General features: G+C 40.6%; 1 protein-coding gene across 5 annotated transcripts in view; it reads right to left on the bottom strand.

Moving 5' to 3' along the window:
• CDK14 (cyclin dependent kinase 14) overlaps positions 1 to 22,497 on the bottom strand; it is a 302,744-nt gene that overhangs the window by 70,990 nt on the left and 209,257 nt on the right. For all 5 annotated transcript variants that reach the window (XM_073003160.2, XM_073003159.2, XM_073003158.2 and 2 more), the window contains one exon: positions 19,214 to 19,262. In XM_073003160.2, coding sequence (XP_072859261.1) covers positions 19,214 to 19,262 — 49 coding nt within the window. The remainder of the gene's footprint in view (positions 1 to 19,213; positions 19,263 to 22,497) is intronic.

Genomic DNA, 22,497 nt, shown 5'->3' with positions numbered 1-22,497 from the left:
AAATATGGAGTTTACACCAACCATGCAAAACTAGTATTTTAACTACTTAAGTTTAAACCAGGGGTCTCAAACATGCAGCCTGGGGGCCATTTGCGGCCTGCCAAATGATAGTTTGCGGCCCTCGCCTTGTCTGCCCCCCTTGAAGCACCCACGCGTCCTCTGCTGTCAAGAGTAAAAAAAAAGCCTCGCCTCGCTTGCCAGCTCTCTCCCAAGACAGCGCCTCTTGCACCCTCGATCTGGAACTGCAGCCTGCCAGCTGGCCCGCCAACAGCAGCCACAGCTGCCTATTCCAGGGAAGCGGCTCTCTGACTCTCTTTCTCTCTCGGCACCCCCAGCACCAGCCCGGCCAGCGGCCGCCTCAGCACCTGACAGTGCTTCCTTCCCCTCCTCCTATTCATCCTGCTTCAGCTGCCTCAGTTCTGGAGGCTGCCTGGGCTCGCCTTGCAAAGTTTGCTCCTCTGTCGTGGAGGGGGTAGCTGCTGCTGCTAGCGCCTTTTTTTCAGGGGGCCCTCAGAGGAAGGTTGCTGGACCTCCATGTGTGCGCACATGTTTTTGTGCATGCGCCCGCACCTGTGGGGGGCCCACCCTGTTCTGTTTAATTTTGCGGGTACCAGTGGGAGCTTTTCTTCTTTGGCAAGGTGATTCTGTGAGGGTTTTTTAAATTTTATGTTGTGCCTTCCTCCCCCCCCCAGCTAGGCAGTCACCGACGCTCCCTCCCTTCTCCGCTTCTTCGTCCTGGTGGTGGTGGTGGTAGTGAAGAAGGAGCCGGAGGGGGTCGTGGCTGGTGACGAGGGATCGCGCCCCCTTCTCCCCGGAGCCCCAGCTGGGCTAAGGGAACTCCTGGGCGGCTTCCTCGGGCTCTCGCTCCGCTTGGCAGAAAATCTGATGCGGCCCAGCCTCACCCAGACTCTGCCTCCAGCGGCCCCCAGGTAAATTGAGTTTGAGATCCCTAGTCTAAACAGTGGATGAAATCCTGTTGCTTAATTATACATGTGGAAGGCAAATGGTGTAACATTTAGTGGAAAAAATCATCTTGCTTAATGTAATAAATTGCACTAAGCTAGGCCCATTGAATCAATGGAGCTTTAGTGGGTCAACTCATTCAGAAGCTCCACTGATTCAAATGGACCTACTCTAACTGTGATTTTCTATGCTGAAATAAGTTGCAGTTAGAGTAGGCCCATTTGAATTAATGGAATTTATGGTGACATTGAGTCTCCAAATCCCTATTAATTCAGCAGGTCTACTCTAGTGTCATTTACCACACCAAGCAGCAGGGCTTTGACCAGTCACTTCTACCTGGCAATTAAGAAGTCCCTGGGCATGTGCCAAGCTAGCAAGCCTATACACTCCTGAAAATCCCAATGGCAACTTGTTAATTGCAAGCTAGAAATGAATGAATGTTACACTGCATTCCAGCTGTGAAATTAAGCAACAGAATCTCAGCCAATGAATTGCAATGCTATGAAGGGACAAAAACAAAGAAAAGGGAAAAAGAGTGGAGGAAAAAAAGATAAAATATTGTGGTACATCAAAAACTAACATTTGTTTCAGTGCAAGCTTTTGTGCATCAAAATCCTGTGTCTGAGGAAGTAGATTTGGAGTCATAAAATCTCAGAAGTCTCTTGTGTAGCCAGAACATTTTGCCCTTTGTTTTTTTCTTTCTGCCCCCTTTCTCCCCTTTAATTTTGCTGTCATTGCTCAAAACAGACAAAACATAGCTACCTCTTTGGATAGTGCTATGAAGTTGCCCACATAGTATGTCATACTAATGAAGAATTTAAGTCGCAGCTTCTAGCCTCACCATCACAATGTATTACTCCAGTATACCCTTTCACTTGTAAAAACTTGGTTACATAACTTCCCTGAGGAAGAAAGGAGACAAGATAAACTAAACCAGAGAGTCACATGACAAGGAACATGATGGAATTGTATAATAGAATTATGTGTGGTATGGAGAAAATGTGTTGACAGACATTTTTTAATCCTCTCTCATGATCTTGTAACTCAGGGCCATGCAAAGAAATTAAACAGTGTGAGGCTCGAAAGAGACAAAAGGAAGTACAGCTCAATAGTTAAAACTACAGAATATGATGCAGTGAAAACTAACAACTAAGATGGAGTGTACCAACGTCTGAAAAATTATCTTTATGAGAATGAATATGATGAAATGCTGAAACCATCCGTAATGGAGCTGTTACAGCACAATGTCCTGGGTAATAAAAGTAACTCTAAGCTCCACACTTTGCTGTGACCTAGAAGGCTCTCCAGTGGCAAGGGGGGGGGGAGTTGCTTGCTTCTGGCCAGGAAAGGTTCTTCTACATTATTCTGGACTTGCAAGAATATCTATGTTTTAGAAAGATGAACAGAATAAGTAGGCACTAGGATGAAGTGTTGTGATGAGGACTGTTTTTCTTAAAAAGGAGGTTACATAAAGTGGCATGCAACACATTTTCAAATGGAGAATATTTTCACCACAAAAAGATCTTGCCAGTCAGTATGTCACTGAATTCAGCAACACTACATCTTTGAAATCTGTAGGTTTTTAGCGGTTTGCTGGGAAGCACAAGGAACTGACAGCCATAATCCAATACTAATGCAATGTGTACTGCAAAGCTCTGTGTTTAAGGGGGAACATCATTCTGCGTTTTTGGAGAACTGACAATTTCCAAATTCCTTTTTAAAGACTTGTGTACTTGAATTAAAACTACATATAAAGCTAGAAAAAGAAGTACTATGTCCACTGTTTGTTTTCTGCTCCTTAACTGATACCAATAGCAGAGCAAAATATTTTCAATTAGTTCCTTGCTAGTCCACAGTTTTTCAGTGATGACTGGAAACTTAGAATTTTTGAGATTGTGTAGCATTTGCAGTATATCTGGAGATAAGGAGCTAGTTATGAACATAATTAAATGGCACATTACAACTCTGTGGCTACTTTTTAATTAGAACATTTTAATTGTTTACGAATCCTCAAAGGCTACCAGTCTTTTAACCAGGACATTGCTTTGTCTGTTTCATCAAATTGAATAGATTCTTAGAAATATCCAGAGCTAAAATAATTACTAAAAATGTAATTTTACAGACTATTATTTCTCCAGCAAAGGAAGAATGAATCCTCAGTCTTTGAGCAAAAACTCTTCAAGGTTTATGTTCTCTATAAACCTTTCACTGAGAATTTAAAATATAAGTTACTAATGCAATAAATGCCTAACAAATATATCAGATTTTTCACTTAATGCTTTTTACAGGCTTAAACCAAACTGAGTGCAAGAAAATCATCTTTTACAGTCTGACTGTTAAAGTAAGAATGCCTTTCTGTTATGCTTTTTAAAGAAGCCATGGTGAATTTATATCAACTTCATTGAAACTTGAGCATGTTAAAAAAAAAAAAGCAGGGGGGGGATATACCACTTCAGTTACTAGACCAGAGCATACTCCCTTTCCATATTTATTTCCTCAGCACCTGAGTATAGACCAAAGAGTAGGAGGGAAAAAGAGGGAGATAAACATTCATTAGGAATAGCTGAACCAGTTTTAATACATCATGCTGCTCACATCCCTTGCCTGCTCAGCACTCATGTTTCTGTCTTCTGCAACTTGGTCTCCAAAACAAACTAAGGATTAATTCACATTTGAAATGTATCTCTGGTGAAAAAGCTGATTTCTATTCCATTAGACAAAAATAAAGCCATCTTGTAAGTCAGAGGTTTGATCCTTAAAATTAGCTCAGCTTTGGCCAAAGAAACATGATCATGCATGAACTCTTTCCTTCTCTCTTGTTTCAATGTACAAAATGTGTAAAGTCTAAATTTCTTAATCATGTAAACAAGTTGGTTTGTTTCTTAAATAGCTCTCACAAGAGTTTGTATACTGAAAGGGATGCAATATCTCTTCATTCACTGCAGCCAGTGACTATTCAACATAGTTAAGTACAAACCTTTCTAACAGTGGCCCTTCTCCCTGTCACAATACCTCGCTTCATTTAACAATGAATTCGCTTAGCGATGACTTTTTTGAGCGTTTTTGCGCTCCGTTTAACGATGGTCCCTATGGGCAATTTTTGCTTAGCGATGTTGGGACCATGCTTCGCATAACGATTAAATTTTTGGGTCCCCTGTTTCGCTTAACGATGGTTTAAACAGCCTCATGTTTGCTGTTTTTTAAATGCTATAAAGTTAAAGTTTACTGTTTAAAATGTTTGAAATCATAAAGTGCACTTAATAAACGCTTTGTTAAACAAATTTGACTTTGTTCTGACTCTTTTTTAATTTGTTGTTGATTTTTTTCCCCCATTGAGATGCATTGAATAGGTTTCAATGCATTTCAATTGGGGAACTGCATTTCGCTTAGCGATGTTTCCTATGGTGATTTTTGCTTAAGGACGGCAATTCGTTCCTATTGGAACGGATTATCCGGTTTTCAATGCATTTCAATGGGAAACCGCGTTTCGCTTAGCAATGTTTTCCCATAGCGACAATTTTTTTGGAACCAATTAAAAGCGTTAAGTGAGGCACCACTGTAATTGTTTGAATTTCTTTTAGCTTCTGTTAAGTCATCCTATGGAGAAATGTCTATTGAAACAGAAGCTTAGAATGGAATGGGAAACCATTATTCATGCACATTCTGCAACCTGCAAAGAACTTGTTTATTTTATTTTAATATTTATTTATTTTATTTATTAAATTATATACCACCCATCTAGAACATGTCAACTCTGGGTGGTTTACATATAACATAAAAATAAACTAAACTAAAATTCAGATTAATCACAGAATCCAAGATGGGAAAGGAAGAAAAGAAGAAAAAGAAGAAAGAGAGAGAAAAAAAGAAAAGGGGAGATAGGCTAGGTAATGGCTGTAGGGAAGGCCTGCCTGTATAGCCATGTCTTCAAGTTAGTCTTGAGAGAGCCAGGCGGATCTCTACAGGTAAGTTGTTCCATAGGCGAGTGGCCACTGCTGAGTAGGCCTGATTTCCCATTTTTCCCCACTGGGCCTCTCTTGGTGTTAGGCCCCTCAGCCGCCTGGCCTGACTGGAGTGGGTGATATGGGTAGAACTGTGTGGAAGAAGGTGCTCTGCCAGGTATCAATGGCCTAAACATTTAAGGACTTTGTATGTAATGGTTAGCACCTTGAAATCAATGCGGAAGCAGATAGGTAGCCAGTGTAAGGCGGCCAAGGTGGGGGAAATATGGTGAAATCTTTTCACCCCTGTTAATAGCCTGCCTGCCGTGTTCTGCACCATCTGGAGCTTCCGCATTAGTCTCAAAGGAACCCCCAAGCAAAGAGCATTACAGTAGTCTATTCTTGAGACTACACACGCATAGACCAGTGTGGTGAGTGCCCCCGCATCTGGATAGGGATGCAGCTGGGCAATCCGCCGAAGATGTAAATGGGCAGACCAAACCACAGACACTACCTGGGTCTCCATGTTTGATTTGTTTTTTTTTTTTTTTTTTTTTTTTTTTTTTACTGATCTTTTAAATTTGTAATCTATTCCATGCCAAACTCTCAAGTTTTAATTTCATTGGGTTATAATAAATAATTACCATAATCCAGTTGGAGATTTATTCTAGTGTAAATATAAGTGTGCTGACCACAGCAGCAAATTAATAACTAATTAATAAATTGCCAGTTGCATTCTTGGTCATGTGCCAGGGCCATTGTTAGTTTGTACTCATTTGCCACTGCAGTTATGTGCTCTCACACTAGTATAAATCCCCAACAACTGATGTGCTATAGCAAATCACTCTAAAGTGAAGGCAATCAGCCATTTCAGGTCAGTAGATGACAGGGAGACCCTTTTTGCTAACTGCCAGTGTGACTACAGAAAGGCAAAGCCCTTTGTCACTGTTCCCTTTAGGGGCATGGAAGTCTTTAGGTGGATAACGGTGCTGCAGCAGCAATGTAAAATACCTTTGTGTGAGTGGTTCACCATTTTTATGTTGGTAGTTGGTCCTTGTATCAGGGAAATCATCCACAGCTACTACACATTTATACAGCAGCCATGCCATTACAAATATCTTCCACTATATGGAGCCCAGATAACTTATGTTGTTCAACACCACTTCAAAGTGAGCACTGAACCTAACTGGAAGCTTTCCAGGTACAAATATGTTTTGTTGGACAAAGGAATGTTAATGTTGCGGCCACCAAAATTGGTCCAGCCAGAAGTTTCTAAACATTTCTAAAAATGACAATGTAGAACAAACTACGGCAATCCAGTTTGGAGACAAGCTAAAGAGGTATTGATTTGGTTAAGCATCTAGAAGGCAATGAATCTGCCAAACTAACCCAATCCACTAAAAACCTGGAAAAGTAGCAAAACTACTTCAGGAACACCAAGAAAAGACAAGTCTGTTTAAGAAACTGCAAGAGCGCTAAACAACTGAGAACATCACTGTCATCTAGTTGTTGTGGGTTTTTCGGGCTCTTTGGCCATGTTCTGAAGGGCCTGGCTTTTATTAAAAAAGCAGATATATGAATAATCAGATTTTTATTTATATCTTGACCTTTAATTAAATTAAGTGAAAAAGAAAAACACACAGCTACTTCCAGTATAATAACTCTGAAAGAAGGCCAAACAAGAAGTTTCCTCATGAAAGAAAGGGGAAAAAGCCAAGATGTTCAGCTGGCATCTTTTTTTGGTTAGCATATAGATGTGTTTATCAGGCCAAACATCGCCCCCCCAAAAGAGTTTGATTTTATTAAATTCATGATCAAATGTTTTTCCAGTAATACCTGCTAATGATTGCTTTTATTTGGGACCTGCTTCTCTCTCTATCTCTCTTTCTGCAATGTTATATTTAATATCATACTGTACATACAGTTGGGAAAGTAAAATTGTAAGAAATTGCCCAGTGTGGGAATGTTGTAGAATCTATTGTCTGAGTAGCAAACATTTCAGAGAGAAAGTGCTACTTTTGGCAGTAATTGTCTTTATTATAAACGAGATCAGGGACGGTGAATCTGCCAGATGCATTTCCAGAGGCCTGTTTTTGCATCCTATGACTGCATCAGGCTACCCTATACTCTTCACCAAAAGAGATGTTTTCCCCAACTCAAAAAAAGGGGTGGGCAGGGTGTAGGGTGAAGGGTGAATTTCTGTTATGAAAGCCTACAGGAGGCAATTCACCCATTTAAATAGGTTGAAGATATAAACGTAACTGAGGTAAACTACAACTGAATGTAAAATACAGTAGCTTGAAATGCTTTAAAACATCAAATTATTTCATGAAACAACTCTGCAGGAAGATAATACTGGTGCATAGACACTAATCTTTGGGGCTGGTGATTGACCTAACAGCAAATCGTACATCAGGTTTAAGTGTAAACAGAAATTTGAATGTACTGTGATCATAGCAAAACTGACCTCATTTAACTCACTGGAAAAAAAATTAGGCTGTTTTCTACAAAGACTGAATGATTTTACAGTATTTTTGTGGGTTATGGCCATATAAAATGACATTTAAAGTCCAGCACAATGAGGGATATAACAGCTTTCACAGAGAATTAGTGCCTTAGGCTATAAAATTGATTCAATGCCTAAAAGAAAAAGGTCAGTTCCCTTTGGAATCACTTGCCTATCTGCCCTCAAGCAATGCAGGTGCATCAATATTATGTTATATTGCTTTATTCATACTACACTCTTAAATGGATAACTGTTAGAATGCAGTCAAAAATGTAACTGGTCATTTTGTCCATCAGATCTAATATGCACCCTGGTCTTTTAAAATTTATATCAGAAGCACCACAAAACAATTAGGAAAGTGTTATATAAAATTGATACCCAGTGCGGTGTAATAGACACAGTGATGGACTAGGATTCAGGAGACTCAGTTTGAATCTCTGTTTGGCCATGGAAACTCACGGGTGTGTACAAAACTGTAAAAATACTCCTTAAATATCTTACTTATTTTGAAAGCCTTATTAGAGTTGACTAATACGGCTTTCAAGGTAATAGGCTACAATCTGATGACATAGTACACATAACTTATAAAATTAGGCAATTATATAACATTAAGCAGTCTGGTTACCAAGCATAACTTGCATGCTTTTAAACATGGTACAGTTAATGAAACCAGGGTCCAACTGTTGCAGGAATTCTTTACTTACTTACTACAGTATTAATAATAAGTTTTAATCATTCCACTTCACGTACCCACACATCAGCATTTCTAATATTGCTTCTTTTTGTGAATCCTTGGTTTTTTTTAACAGAAAAGAAGAATGTAATGCAGAGATTTCAAACTTTTTTTTAACAAAAAGTAATTTATTCAGAATGATTTATCACCCCCAAAATGTATTATATCAGGGAACAACTACAGTGTTATCAAACTCTACTATTCCATTACATCAGAAACCAGTTGGGAAAAAGAAACTGAATTTATTAGTCATAGAATATCATAATACTAACAATGAATTAAGTTAGTCTTCAGGAAGACTATAATTAGTTTGTTTTACAACTGAATTGCTCTTACAACTATGAGTATTGTAACTTTCAACATAGCGTATACATACTCAACTGAATATGAAATTGCAGGTAAGGTACTTTCGACTACCACTGACAAGAACAACAATGCTACTCTTAATAGCTAATACATCTTCACACACAGACACAGACACAGACACAGACACAGACACAGACACAGGCACACACACACACACACACAGACACAGACACAGACACAGACACACACACACACACAAAATATGCATTTACCCAAACTCCAGCTACTGAGGCTAGAAACAGATTTTGGAAATGACATATGATTAGAAAAGAAAAATCTTTAACTGATTAATGCCTCTGAATAACACAGCAGGAGCTTCTCTTCCTTCTAGAAGCATGCAATTAGCTTGCCTTGTTTGGTGAGTGGTCTTCTACCCTTAAACACTGCCTAATATGAAGTCTTATTTCACAAGCCCGAAAATAATGCCTCAATCATCTCTCTGCAACGTTTATGCACATGCTTTTGGCTCTAATCACAGCCTAGCTCTAATGTCTATTTATGGCCTCAAATAAAGCAAGCAGGAGTGAGGTACTGGGGTGGCCCCATGCTTATCAATTCTCTACTGCAAATGCCACCCATTTTATTTCTTTCCTTTCCCCCTCAACCAGGTTAGATTCTGGTTTAGGAATCTGCTGAATGAAACACTATTAAATGTGTTTAGCATTAGGGTGATTTTCCAATGTTAAAAGCTGTCCCCATCTCCATTCTGAGTCTCCCAAAGGCTTCCCAAGGGTAAAAAGGATTCTTAGAGAGCTTCAGAAAACTGAAGGGTTGATAAGATATTTTAAATTAAGTTAAAATAAAACATAATGTCAACTGATGATGATGTAATCACCAGTTAGGCAATATAGTTGCACCAACTGGATTTCAGCCATTATTTGCCATAGTACAGTGGGTATTGTGTTTAGTGGGTTCTGCTTGGATTTTTGGCCCTCAGAGCCCAAACACTTTCTTCCCACCTAAAAGTAACACAACTGATATAAATTGAAGGAAACAGTAAGCAGAAGGAGGCGATTGTGGTAAGGCAACAAATCTCAGGAAATGTTTTCTGTAATTATCTTTTAAATCTTCCTCCAATAATCTTGTTTATTTTTTTAGACTAGCCAAAATTAACCCCCAAATATATCATGCAGCCTGGAAACTGGCTGACAACTATAAATGACGAGTAAAGATAATTTATTGATTCAGAAGGGAAATACCAGCTGTGTGTTATAGGGATTAGTGGTATTTAGTTTTATTTAACATCTTTATTAATAATCTGGACAAAAAGGCAAAGCAGCACATGAACTCACTGCAGTTATGGTTCTAATGTATTGCATACTGCAAACACTTCACTAAGAATATAGCAGACCTACAGAAAAGTGACTCTGCTAGCTTCCGTATTACTTCAAAGGGGCCAATTCTCCTGCCCCTTGTTCCATTGTCACCAGAAAGCTTTACTCTCTCCCTCATAACAACTGACCTTGAGAACAGGCCACAGCTCTGTCTGAAGCTTCTTAAAATGCTTCACAATTGTTGTTATCAAGCAGCAAGAACAGAAGGTGTTCTTGTAAGCACAGAACTATTTGTGAAATGCTTTGACACTGACATTAGCCAAAATCCTGTTGCTTAGCACAGTAAATCACACTAGAGTAGTCCCATTGATTTAGCAGGGATTACTGGGCTAAAGTAACACTCAATTAGAGTAGATATCTTTTGAATCAATGGAACTTATGGAGGAGTTGACTCACTAAGTCCTCAATTCAATAGGACTACTCTTGTGCAATTTACTATATCAAGCAACAGGGTTTCAGCCATTGTTTAATTAAATATATGTTATTATGAAACATTTAGAGCTTTACTTAATATAGACATGAATGTATTACTCTAGTTTACAGATCCCACTTCTTGTGAACCACTTTCAGCGTATGGGAAGCAGTATAGAAATCAACTGCCTAGTTAGCTGGGTCAAACATACAAAAGAAACAACTTCAGTGTTATCCAAATCCCAGTTAGAAAATGTAATTGCTCAGAACAAAGACGTTATGAATACTTGCAAATTTTCTTATACTCAACAAAAAGGGTCTCTTCATTCTGAGACACTGTAGAAAAAAATGGACAATCACTGCAAACTTTCCATGAGAATGAAAAGAAAAGCATCTTTGTCAAGAGAAACAGCTTTCCTATGTTTCTTTCTTTTATGTATTTATTTGTTTGTTTGTTTGTTTATATCCCGCCTTTCTCCTTTAAAAAAACCTGAGGCGGCTTCCATAATTAAAAAAAAACAATATTTAAAAGTTAAAAATAGCAAGTATACAAATATTTAAAAAGAATTAAACAAGTATTACAGTGATCAAATCAATATTAAAACACATTTAAAACAAGAGAGCACAAAAATCAATTTAAAACCCCTCTCAGACCACCAGTTAAGGAAAGCCTGCCTGAAGAGAAAGGTCTTCTCCCGCTTGCGAATGGACAGCAATGATGGGGGCAGCCTAGCCTTCCATGGGAGGGAGCTCGAAAACCTGGAAGCAGCAACAGAAAAAGCCCTCTCCTATGTGCCCACCAAGCGCAGCTGTGAGTGTGGCAGAGCCAAGAGAAAGGCCTCCTCTGATTATTTTAAAGTCCAGGCAGGCTCATAGAGGGAACTGCCGTGCTTTAGATAGCTTGAGCCTAAACTGGCCGTATGATTGCTGCAATCTGTGAGTTTTTGATGAGACATCACCCACTGTTCCAAAAATGTAGGAAAATGTCAATGATTCCAATAGAAGATACACACATCTTCTATGTGTAGACCCTGATGTTAGGAAAGTGTGAAGGCAAGAGGAGAAGGGGATGACAGAGGATGAGATGGTTGGACAGTGTCACCGAAGCTACCAACATGAATTTGACCCAACTCCAGAAGGCAGTGGAAGACAGGATGGCCTGGCGTGCTCTGATCCATGGGGTCACGAAGAGTCGGACACGACTAAACAATGAAACAACAAGCTGTTTGGGACTTAATAGATTCAAACCAGCACTTTGAATTGTGCCCAGAAACTGATTGGCAGCCAGTGAAGCTTCTGTAATGGGGGTGGGGGGGTCATATGATCTCTGTAACCAGCCCCAGTCAGCAATCTGGCTGCTGCATTTTGCATTAAAAACGTTGCATCCTGTGCAAAAGGCAACTTTTTCTGAACAAAGTATTTTTGCATGAAAATCATTCCTAATCTTTTTTGCAAAGAAGTGCCAAAACACCAATAAATTTTTTAAAAAAGTAAATATCTTGCAACCTAGCCTAGCATTGAAAAAATGTTGGTTAATGATATGGAAGAAAGTAACATTACGTAAAGCAACACTAAAGAAAAGAGACATATGCCAATGCACAACACCAATTTTTATTTTATGTTCCAAATAAATATGAACAAACAAACCAAGAAGTCTTGTGTAGTGTTGCTATTCTATAAACCGTATATTCCCCTAAACTCACATTCAGATGTTTGCCCAGGCACTCTACCTATCAAGAACAGATTTCCCTACCTTTTCTTCACCCAATCTGCTGATTGTATTCTTATACTTCCCAACTGCTGGCCATATGATTGCTGTAATCTGTGAGTTTTTGATGAGACATCGCCCACTGTTCCAAAAATGTAGGAAAATGTCAACGATTCCAATAGAAGATACACACATACTAGGCCCAATGACCTGGAAATGAACTTCAGTGCTTCATTCCTGATATTAAAACCATGTCTTTCTTTTACATTCAAACTAGATAATTTTGCATTTACATTTATCTTACTAACCAGAATGAGAAACCAGGATCACATCAAATGTAAAGCAGAATTCCCTGGTTCAATTGTAATGGGAAATTCTGCATTAATGCAAGCTGGGAATGAAATCAGAGTCAGTACCCAAAGCAGGGGAGAACTATGAAGCCAAGAAAGGTAATCTAAACTGGGCTTTTCCACACCAAAGTATTCCTGAATCATTACATTATTAGACAACATTCTAACTAGCTGGTTATTTACAACATAATAGATTAGCTAGACTGTGGCATACTTCAGTATCTGATAAACTTACTGTATACATATTTGTTCAAAAATAAATGAATGAATCTGAATCATTTAAAATGCCCACTGAAGCATGAAACACCACCTGTACATTTCTTTGAATGTTCTCTATGCCACTCCCACACAAAAGCAAAGTAAAAGATTTTATCTGTATCTGAGTCATTTGATAGAACTGTCCAAAGAGCTCTTAAATAAAGGCACATTTGTTTCTCCTCGGGAGTGTCAGAGGATCTGCTCTAAAATACTTATCTAAAATAATTTATAGACTTTAAAAAGCTGACCTACATGTCAGTATTTATCTATTAAACAAAGATGATTAGGGGTAGCTAATTACTTTATAACTGACATAACAAATGATATGATATGATAACAAATAAGGAATCTTCACCGGTTGCCCTTTTAAAGTGGTTTTCTCTTGAGCAAAAAACAAGTGCTCCCCCAAGCGTCCAAACTATTCCTTTAATTTTTACACTGTTGAGGAAGAACAGTAAAGAATCAAACATCAGCTCTTACTTTGAAGAAATAGCTGTCTCTTTTTATATGATGCTGGTGAGATAATAATATAATACCTTCTGTTTTAAGATCTCTAGATTCTGGGAATGGATGTTAAAGCTTAGTGTGCAGGTTGAGGGACTACAATTCCCAAAATTTCCCAGAAAGTAAAGATACTGACATAATTGATTTTCTCTATCTATGAACTTCTGACTTGAAGCTATAGTGAAGATCATAGTGAACTGGTATGAGTATAATCTTTTGATCTAAAGGAAAACTAGATGTTGTCTGTAGAATTCAAAACTGAAGTACACCAGCAGAAAAACAACTGAAACGCGGCCTAGATCAACACATGGAAGAAGAAGAAAAAACATGATTCAATGATTTCCTTAAGAAGAAAGGCTCAAAAAACAAAATTACAGAAAATAGTGCTTTGAATAGAAGTTTTTGTTTTGATTTATTCTAAAAATTTCCTTTTAACTTCTTAGGAAAAGAGCAGAAAGGAAAAACATGCTGTATAATAATTTATTTCCTTCCTTTTAATGTTGCAATTATTTCCCCCCATAACTCTGCAAATCCTTTAACTGTAAGGATTTATAGCAGTATAATTGTAACAGTATAATTTTGGTACTACATTTTCCCACCAAACTCCTACAGCTAAATGAAAAGTTTGGCATAATTTAGCTCTAAAGAGATGCAATTTTTATAGAACGCGAAAGAAATGTAAAATTGTATACTGCTTAATGCAGTGCAGCCAGACCCATAACTTCAGCTATAGAGAGGAAAGCCTCCACGCTGTCTGGTGGAGAGAGTCCAAGTCTGGATGGAAGATCTTGCCGTGGTCCTGGGTCAGGAATGGATGTCAGGCAGATGTATTCCGATGCCCTGTTGTGGAGCGCAGAGAACCACGGCTGGCGAGGCCACCAAGGGGCTATGAGGATGACATTTGCGTTGTCCTGCCGGATCCTGATAATGGTTCTCTGCAGAAGCGGGATCGGAGAGAACATGTACAGCAGGTCTGAGGACCAGCTGATCATGAAGGCATCCCCCAGGGAGAGTTGGCCCATCCCTGCCCAGGAGCAGTAGCGGCTGCACTTCCTGTTGACCCATGATGCAAAGACATCCACTTGTGGGGTGCCCCACCTATGGCATAGCTGATGAAAGATGGTGTTGTCTAGGGCCCATTCATGAGAACAGGACTGGTGCCTGTTGAGGTGGTCCACCAGGGCATTCCCCTGAGCTGCCACATGAACCACCACCAGGTAGATGTGGTGGATGAAACACCACTCCCACAGGTTGACAGCTAGATAGAGCAGCAGGAGCGAGTGAGTGCCCCCCGCTTGTTGATATACTATACTGCCGTTGTGTTGTCTGTTGCAACCTGGACCACTCGACTCATTAGGGAACACCTGAATGCCCGAAAAGCCTTGGTAATTGACAGGAGCTCAAGATGATTGATGCTTCCGCTGAGGACCAGAGACCATGTATCATGAGGGACTTCAGGTGTGCACCCCAACCTGTCGGGCTGGCATCCATAGTTAGCTGAATAGAGGGAGACAACTGGCTGAAGGACCTACTGTCAAATTGTGTATAACTGGGCAGCCAGTTTGACCGTGACCTGCAGAAGCTTGGTTAGAGGATCGAGTGCTACAGTGAACAGGGAGAGGTACCACGCTTGAAGCGACCTCATTTTCAAGTGGGCATGCTGTACCATAGCCATGATAGACACCATGAGGCCAAGCAGCCACTGAACTTGAAGGGCTGGTACCCAAGCTCCCCAGCGGAAAGAGTGTAGCATGGACCAGATCTTTGAAATCCTGTCCAGAGGTAGTGAGGCTTGAGCCAACAAAGCATCCAGAACAGCTCCGATATAGGCAACTTGCTGAGTGGGATGCAATTTTGACTTCTCCAAATTGACCCTCAGACCTACGGTCAATAGCAGAGATAAAGTTAGCCTCATATCTCGCTTGGCCTGGGCCTCAGACGGTGCTACCAGCAGCCAGTCATCCAAGTAAGGGAAGACCATAATACCCTGGAGACACAAGTGAATACCTGTGGGGCAGTCGACAACTCGAAGGGGAGGGCTTTGAATTCATATGTCACTCCCCCAACTGAAAATCTAAGAAACCGACGATGATCTGATTGAATGCTGATCTGAAAATAGACGTCATTCAGATCTATAGCTGTGAACCAGTCACCTTGCCTCCACAGCTGGATGGTGACATCCAAAGAGACCATACGAAACTGCCGGGGAATGATATATGAGTTCAAATTGTGGAGGTCAAGGATGGGACAAAAGCCTCCATCCTTCTTCGGAATTATAAAATATTGGGAATAAAACCCAATTGAAACATCAGGATGGTGCAGATGGAGAATGGCATCCTTCTGAAGAAGGGCTCCTATTTCATCTTATAAAGCAGGAGTTGAGGTGGTAGTTTTAAGCTGGCCCATAAGAGGGGAAGTTTCAGATTCAATGGAGAGGACCCAGGAGTCTGAAGTGATCATGCACCATGAGTGAAGGAAGGGGGCGAGATGGACAGAGGGGTCTACTACTGCTGGTAAAGGAGATGTGTCAAAGTGTTTGCCTGGCCTTCTGGTCCGGTCAGCATGCCTGCTGATAGGGGCACTGCCTGCTAAATTGCAGAGAGGACGACGACAAAAGTCCTGAGTCCTGAGGTCTCTGCCGGTCTTGGAAGGTTCTTGAAGAACAGGGCCAACACCAGGTGCCCCTGGGGTGGTACTGCTGGCTAGAATAAGACTTGGCCATTTTCTATGCTTTAAGAGGTTATCAAGAATTTCATCTGTGTTTTTTTTTTTTTGGTCAAACAGGTTGATGTTGTCAAATGGCAGGTCCTCAATTCTTGCCCTCACATCCTCAGAAATTCCCGCCGAGCAGAGCCAGGCATGGCAACCAGGGAGATGGCTGTGGCCAGTTGTTTAGAGGCCACATCCAAAATGTGCCTGGCCACCATACGTTCCTGGTGAGCTGGGACCATAGCTTCCTGATGAAAAGCCAGGCCCCGAGCATGGACATCTTCAGGTGCCGCCTCCAGGATGGGTAGTGTCGAATTCCATAGATGAGATGGTAGTCCCCCATGGCGGCCAAGTAGTTGCCTACTCTCAAAATGAAGGAAGCCAAAGAATACATCCGTTGGCCCATAACAACCAGCTTGCGGCCCTCCTCATTGTTTGGTGTTGAAGTTGACCGATTCCTAGCTCTATTTTGTGTGGCATCCACCATGAAGGAGTTTGGGAGAGGATGCTTCAAAAGAAAGTCTGTATTCTCCCCATAGATCTTATAAAGGTTCTCCACCCTTCTGGGGATCTGATAGGATGAGGAAGGTTTAGCCCAAGACTGTTTCATAAGGTCTGATAATGATGAAATAAAACCAAGCCGAAGAGACGGGGTCTGGTCTTGGGTTATATCCTCATATACTTTGTCCACTTTCTTTGCTGTAGGTTGCTCCACAGCCAGGTCCAACACCTTCTCAATGCGAAGAATAAGCTGGGAGTAAGAGGTATAGTCCTCAGATGGCAAGGGAGGATGATTCTCCATGACATCAGAACCAGGCATGGGAACATTGGGAGGTGAGTCTTCCTCCCTGCCTGAGACCAGTGAATCAGAGTCTAATGGCTCGTGATTGATAGACAGGGAATAATCTCCGTGACAGGGCAGCGCATGGTAGGTGACGGTATGAACTCGGGCTACTAGTCTATCAACATCTCCTCTAGAAGGGCACTGGGCTGGAGACTGAAGCCACTCCGGAGCTGCCTACACACTCTCAGGGTCCGATACCAGATGATAAGCTCGCTTAACATCGACCACAGGGGCATAGTCCAGAGGCAGATGCTTTTTAGGGGGCTGCAGAGGGATAGAAATCGTCCTTGGTACCTGCAGGGCGATCTTCAAAAAGCCAGTATTGAGGGGGAGAAGGTGACAGCAATGGTGAATAGGGATGGTAGTAACAACGAAGATAGTATGGGTTGAACCTGTAGGCTCTCAGATAGGAACATGGGTCAGGCTCGAAGTCATAAGGATTACAGTACACCGGATGGTCATAGTAGCGCCACCCTTGCTATAGCGTGCATAGTTGTGACCAGGGACTGATCAATGCCGAGGGAGCTCAGGCTCACGCGGTGGCTCAAGGTGCTGGGATTTGTGCATTCTCTTCCTAGGCACTTCCATCAGCACTGATTCCAGTGGCGAGATGGAGACATGTAATCCAATCAATCCCGGAGGAATTCGTGGGCTAGCCTGCGCCAATTGTACTATCTCCGCAGAGGTGTTGCCCCAGTCAGGAGAGTAGCTGATGCATGGTGATGGCAAGGCCTCCAGCACCGGGGGCGGACCATCTTGGTCCCCCAATGGTAAGCTAAGGCATACAGATTGTCAGGAAGCTTTGGTGTAGATGCCATAGCTGTCAACCTCGATCCCAAGGAAGATGTCACCATTTTAGAACCCTTCTGGGCTTTAGGAGGTGGTGGCGAGCCTGAGACCGAGGGCTGCCACTCCACCTGCAGTGGATCCATGGGAGTCTCTGGGGCTGGAGACAGAGACTTTTCCCAGAGAAAAGAAGAGAGGTGTTCAAGCCTCAACTTTAAAGCTGGTTTAGCAAAGTTTTTACATGCCCCACACATGCCCCACACAGTTCTGACTTCAGAGTTCCTCCCCAAGACAAAACAAACGCGGAGAGTGTCCGTTGGAGAGGGCAATCTTGTTGGTGCAGCTCTCGCACCTCATAAAGAGGCCTAGAGTGGCCATAAAGAACACTATGGCTCCCCTAACACAATTAACAGTCTGGTTTTATTCTTTTAGTCAGACTCGCAATGAAGAAGAATTGTTGAATGAAACAAAGCCAGGGAGGTCCAAAGAGAAGGTAAGGAAGGTACGTGAATGAAATAGCGCACAGATGTTCCTAACGAGGTGCTGCTGCAGCGGCAGCAAGAAAGGAGCCGAGGCACTCGGCGCTGGGGGCAGGGTCAAGGGCAGCATGTGGGAGGTTCCAGAACCATGTCCTCCAGCTCTGGAAAGTTCCGAGACTGCTCTGCGCAAGTGCAGATTAAGCCATTAGTGTGCATTCAGAGACCATGAAGAACCAAGGCTTCTTTGCAAGTTATCCTCTAAGGTGTGCATTTGTGCAAATGCATACTACTCTGTCCCCCTCCTCGCAGTCTTCTTCCTCCTCCACACACCAACAGTGATCATTTTCTGCCCCTTTGGTTCCAGTTATGACACAACCCTGTGCACGTGTGTGTGTGGGGATCATGTGCACAGGCAACGTCACATGGGTGAGGTGTAGAGCCCCACCAAGAGGGGCTGAAAATTAAAGGGAACATTGCTTGTTTGCATTTTAAAAAGGAAAACTATATTAAAATTTAAATGCTGTTTCAATTAGTTCTTGTATTTCTATAAGTCCATCAAATAACATTGTTCTCTTAAGATAAGAGAAATATGTGCAATTAGTAAAACGACATTGAAAATCTCCTACATATTTCATGAATGTTTGTGTAAACTAGCAAACTATATCTTTTTTATCTGTCAATTTTAAATATGCCGTACTCTGTGTATTCTGATACAATTCATGCAATTATTCATCATACCATTTACATTGAATAATTATGTTAAGATAGTTTCTAATAATTATCTTTAGCTTTTGTTGTAATTGCATCTATCCAATAAAAAAGTAGTGAGTTTACTAAGAACCCTTTGCAAAAATAGCTTAACTTAAAATGCACTCCTTATTTAAAGCACAGTTTTTAACGCAATGCTGTGATTGACTGTATTTGTTCTACAATATAGATAAAAACCTAATGGAACAATGTTAAATCCTACACATCAGTTTAGACACACTATGGACTGTCCTGTCAGTCAGAATGGGGTGGGATGTTGCAGAATCAGCTTTCAAGAAATAAAAATGTAAGTAGATCCAGCTCTTAATTTGCTTATCTGTGTGCATTTCCCTCTACATATTTATAAATAACACAACTTGACTTTGCCATTTCTCATCAAGTATATGCTTGATTGATCAAATAAAGTCAAAGAGAGATATTCAGCCACCTGTGACAATCATACTCGGGTAGCTTCCGATATTAGAAACATACAGTTTTCTAAAATAAGTAGAGACATATAGTCCTAATTAAACAATTAGCAATATGGATACAATGTTTTATTTAAGACACTTACTTGTTCCAGGCTTGTCTAAGGTTTTTAGGACTGTACTGTGTAAAGCGATCTGTAACAAAAGATAAAAGATCTTCAATTCTATGTGGTTTTATTTAGGAAATACATTCAAAATATTTTTGCTTATCATCTGTCTCAGCCATCTATCCACATGTTCAAATGTTGTTGTTTTTTAGATTATATTCAGGGCAAATTTATAAGCCAGCTAAGGAAAAACAAAAAGGAAAAACAAATACATACTGAATGTATGTTTCCACAATGGCTGAAAGAAAATTAAACCCAGACATCTGAAATTTTGTATATATATTAAGGGACACAGGGATGCACAGTGCTAAGTTAATTTGGTTTTTTAAAACTAAATAATTAATTAACATCTGTAGTTTTATCTTCCACCAGTAGGTGCCAGACGTCCCTAACATTTGCTAGAAATGAGGGGATATTGGGCAAAATTGGTTCATTCTGCAGACACCCTGACCTATACTGCTGAAAGGGAGGGAGGGAGAGAGAGAGAGGGAGAGAGAGAGAGAGAGAGAGAGAGAGATGTCCTGCTGCCTACAGAGTGTGGGAAATTGGGTGAGCAGGACAAACGTCTAAACCAATACTGGTGTGGGGGAAGAGAAATAACAATAAAAAAGAAAAAGAGGAGATAGGTAGGGGAGAAGAGAAAGAAAATAAGTAAACGGCAGCAAGCTGAGTCATCCTTGAGCCAGCTCCCTGGGATTGAACCCTGGGTTGTGAGCACAGTTTTGGCTGCAGTACAGCAGTTTAACCAATGCACCACGAGGCTCCTTGTGGTGCATGAGGCATCACTAGATTACTTGCCACAGATTTACTGCAGAAATGAGACTGGTTTCCCTTCAGAAATCTAGGCAGTTCAAAACCATTTATGTATATCTTTCTGGGTTGGCTGCAGAGCTTGATGAAAGACTTTTAAGAAGAATGAGTAACGATGCCATAACTAAAGGCTCTGGGATCCAGAGAAACAATAGCAATGTCATAAGTAATGGCTCTGGGATCCAGAGCATCATTCTACCACTGCCTAGTTCTGGATGGCTTTCTGAATGTTATCCTTGGTATTCTTTAATATAATTCCCCAAGCTCTAGCACAATAATTGTCATTGGTTCTCCAAATGTTTTGGACTTCAGATCCCCAAATCCTTAATAGTTAATCATTCTGGCTGGGGACATCTGGGGGCCAAAACATCTGCAGGACATTTTTCCATTCCTGTTTCCTCATGATGAGGAGGATAACTCCAAAGAAAACAGATTCAAGTCCATCTCAAAGAGTAGGGCAACAAAACACAGTTGGGGACTACACATATAATCATAAAATCACAGAATTTCAGAATTGGAAGGGATGCTCAAGATACATAAATCCACAACACAGACTTGGCTCTTTCATAGTCATGCAATGAGAAAGAAAGTCTTTATGGACAAAGATATTCATCTGGATATTCCCACTCAGTAAATTCAAACGGACCAATCAATGGCCTACCAAAACATCATGCATCTTTCAACGTATACCTGTTTTTGCAATCTTCAGTATGAGATATAGGCAATTTATATCAATCTGATGGGAGGATTTTAATGTCTTTGCATATGTGCACACACCCTTTGTCCAGAGGTGTTTCAGAAATGGAGGGGGAAAGTATAGATTTATTACCATACTCCTTGTGAAGCCTCCCCCCTCCCCCACCCATATACTTTTACTTGTCAGATGATTGTCTGTCAGATAACTGGCTTTTATAATGCTCTATCGGCTAGCTTTAACTCATTCAGTAGCAAGGAACTTCATTGATGTTTTTCATTCTGAGTCAAATAATTAATCCTAAATAATTCTCTCTTAGCCTGAGTCCAGTTCCCAAGCGACCCTTTTGTATTCTTTGTTTTGAAGTCTGAAACTTCCTTTGAGTTTGGGCACCCAGCATATTATTTCACTGAGAGTGAAAGATGGGAAATTCTGCTGAGGTGATCATTTTGTATTATGAACAAAATTTGAGAGAATGATCTTGGGACAGAAAGATTTTCTTTGAAACTGTATTTATAATAATTTTTCAGTGCTATACATTCTGCAGTTGGCTGGAGATAACTTTTATTCTTGTTAATTGCAAAACCAAACTAGTAATAATATTTCCAGTCTGTTATGACACTTGACATTAATGAACGCCCAGTCCAGCATATATGGCCACCCACGTCCAAAGATGAGTGCCTAGTCCTATACACAAGTGGTGCCATCATGTTTGTGGAAACATGGAGATCAAGCAAAGGCCAAACAGGAAAGAATTTTGTTGAAACTTTTCAGCTCATGAAAAGTCTCATAAAAGCCTATGAATGGAATAGTTAGGTAAGCAGAAACAGGTTTTAGTAAGGTCAGCTGATATGAAGAAACTGTCAGGATAAATGGCTTCTACAATAGATCTATACATCTACATTCTGAGCCTGATGCAATAGTTCAAACATTTCAGGTTCAGAATGACTTGTGTATATTATTATTATCTCTACTGTTCAAACGATTAAAAAAACCAAAATGGATTATTTCCATAATGAAAGCAAAGGACTTTAGTTTGCAATAACTGAGCAGAGTTGTTAATGACAGGACAGTCTGGAGTGTCAGGTAAAAACAAAACAAAAATAAAAAAATAAAGGAGACAAAAACATTGTGGCACCTTAAAGACTAATTGCTATATTTTAATGTGAGCTTTTGTGGGCAAGTCCACTTCCTCCGAATTCGACCCAGAAAAATCTATTCCTTTTCTAAATGAGGTGCTAGAGTGGACAAGTCCGCTTCAGAAGTGGACTTGTCAACAAAAGGTCACAATAAAATATAGCAGTTAATCTTTAAGGTGCCACAATGTCTTTGTCTTCTTTTTTTAAATTTGTAATTTGTTTTTGCACAGATTAATACAGCCACCTCTTCTAAAACTAGGACAGTTTGGAGGTCATTGATTCATAGGATTGCTCTACGTTAGTAGTGATGTGATGTCATGTAAAGACAACAACAAAGACAAACACATTGGATAAAATGGTGGTTCTGGGTTTTTCGGGCTCTTTGGCCGTGTTCTGAAGGTTGTTCTTCCTGACGTTTCGCCAGTCTCTGTGGCCGGCATCTTCAGAGGACAGCAACCTGTACATTGGATAAACCTTTGGCCTATGGAAAATGCTCTATGGGGTCAGTGCTGAGAAAGTGTTTGATGGCTGCAATGGGCCTGAAGTGTTTCTCCTGACTTCTGAAAACAAACAAACAAACAAACAAAAAAAAAAAAAAAGGAAAAGAAGCGGTATAAGAG

The sequence above is a fragment of the Pogona vitticeps genome, chromosome 6 (genome assembly GCF_051106095.1).
Source record: "Pogona vitticeps strain Pit_001003342236 chromosome 6, PviZW2.1, whole genome shotgun sequence".
NCBI lineage: Eukaryota > Metazoa > Chordata > Lepidosauria > Squamata > Agamidae > Pogona > Pogona vitticeps.
This window is presented reverse-complemented; position numbering and strand designations above follow the sequence as displayed.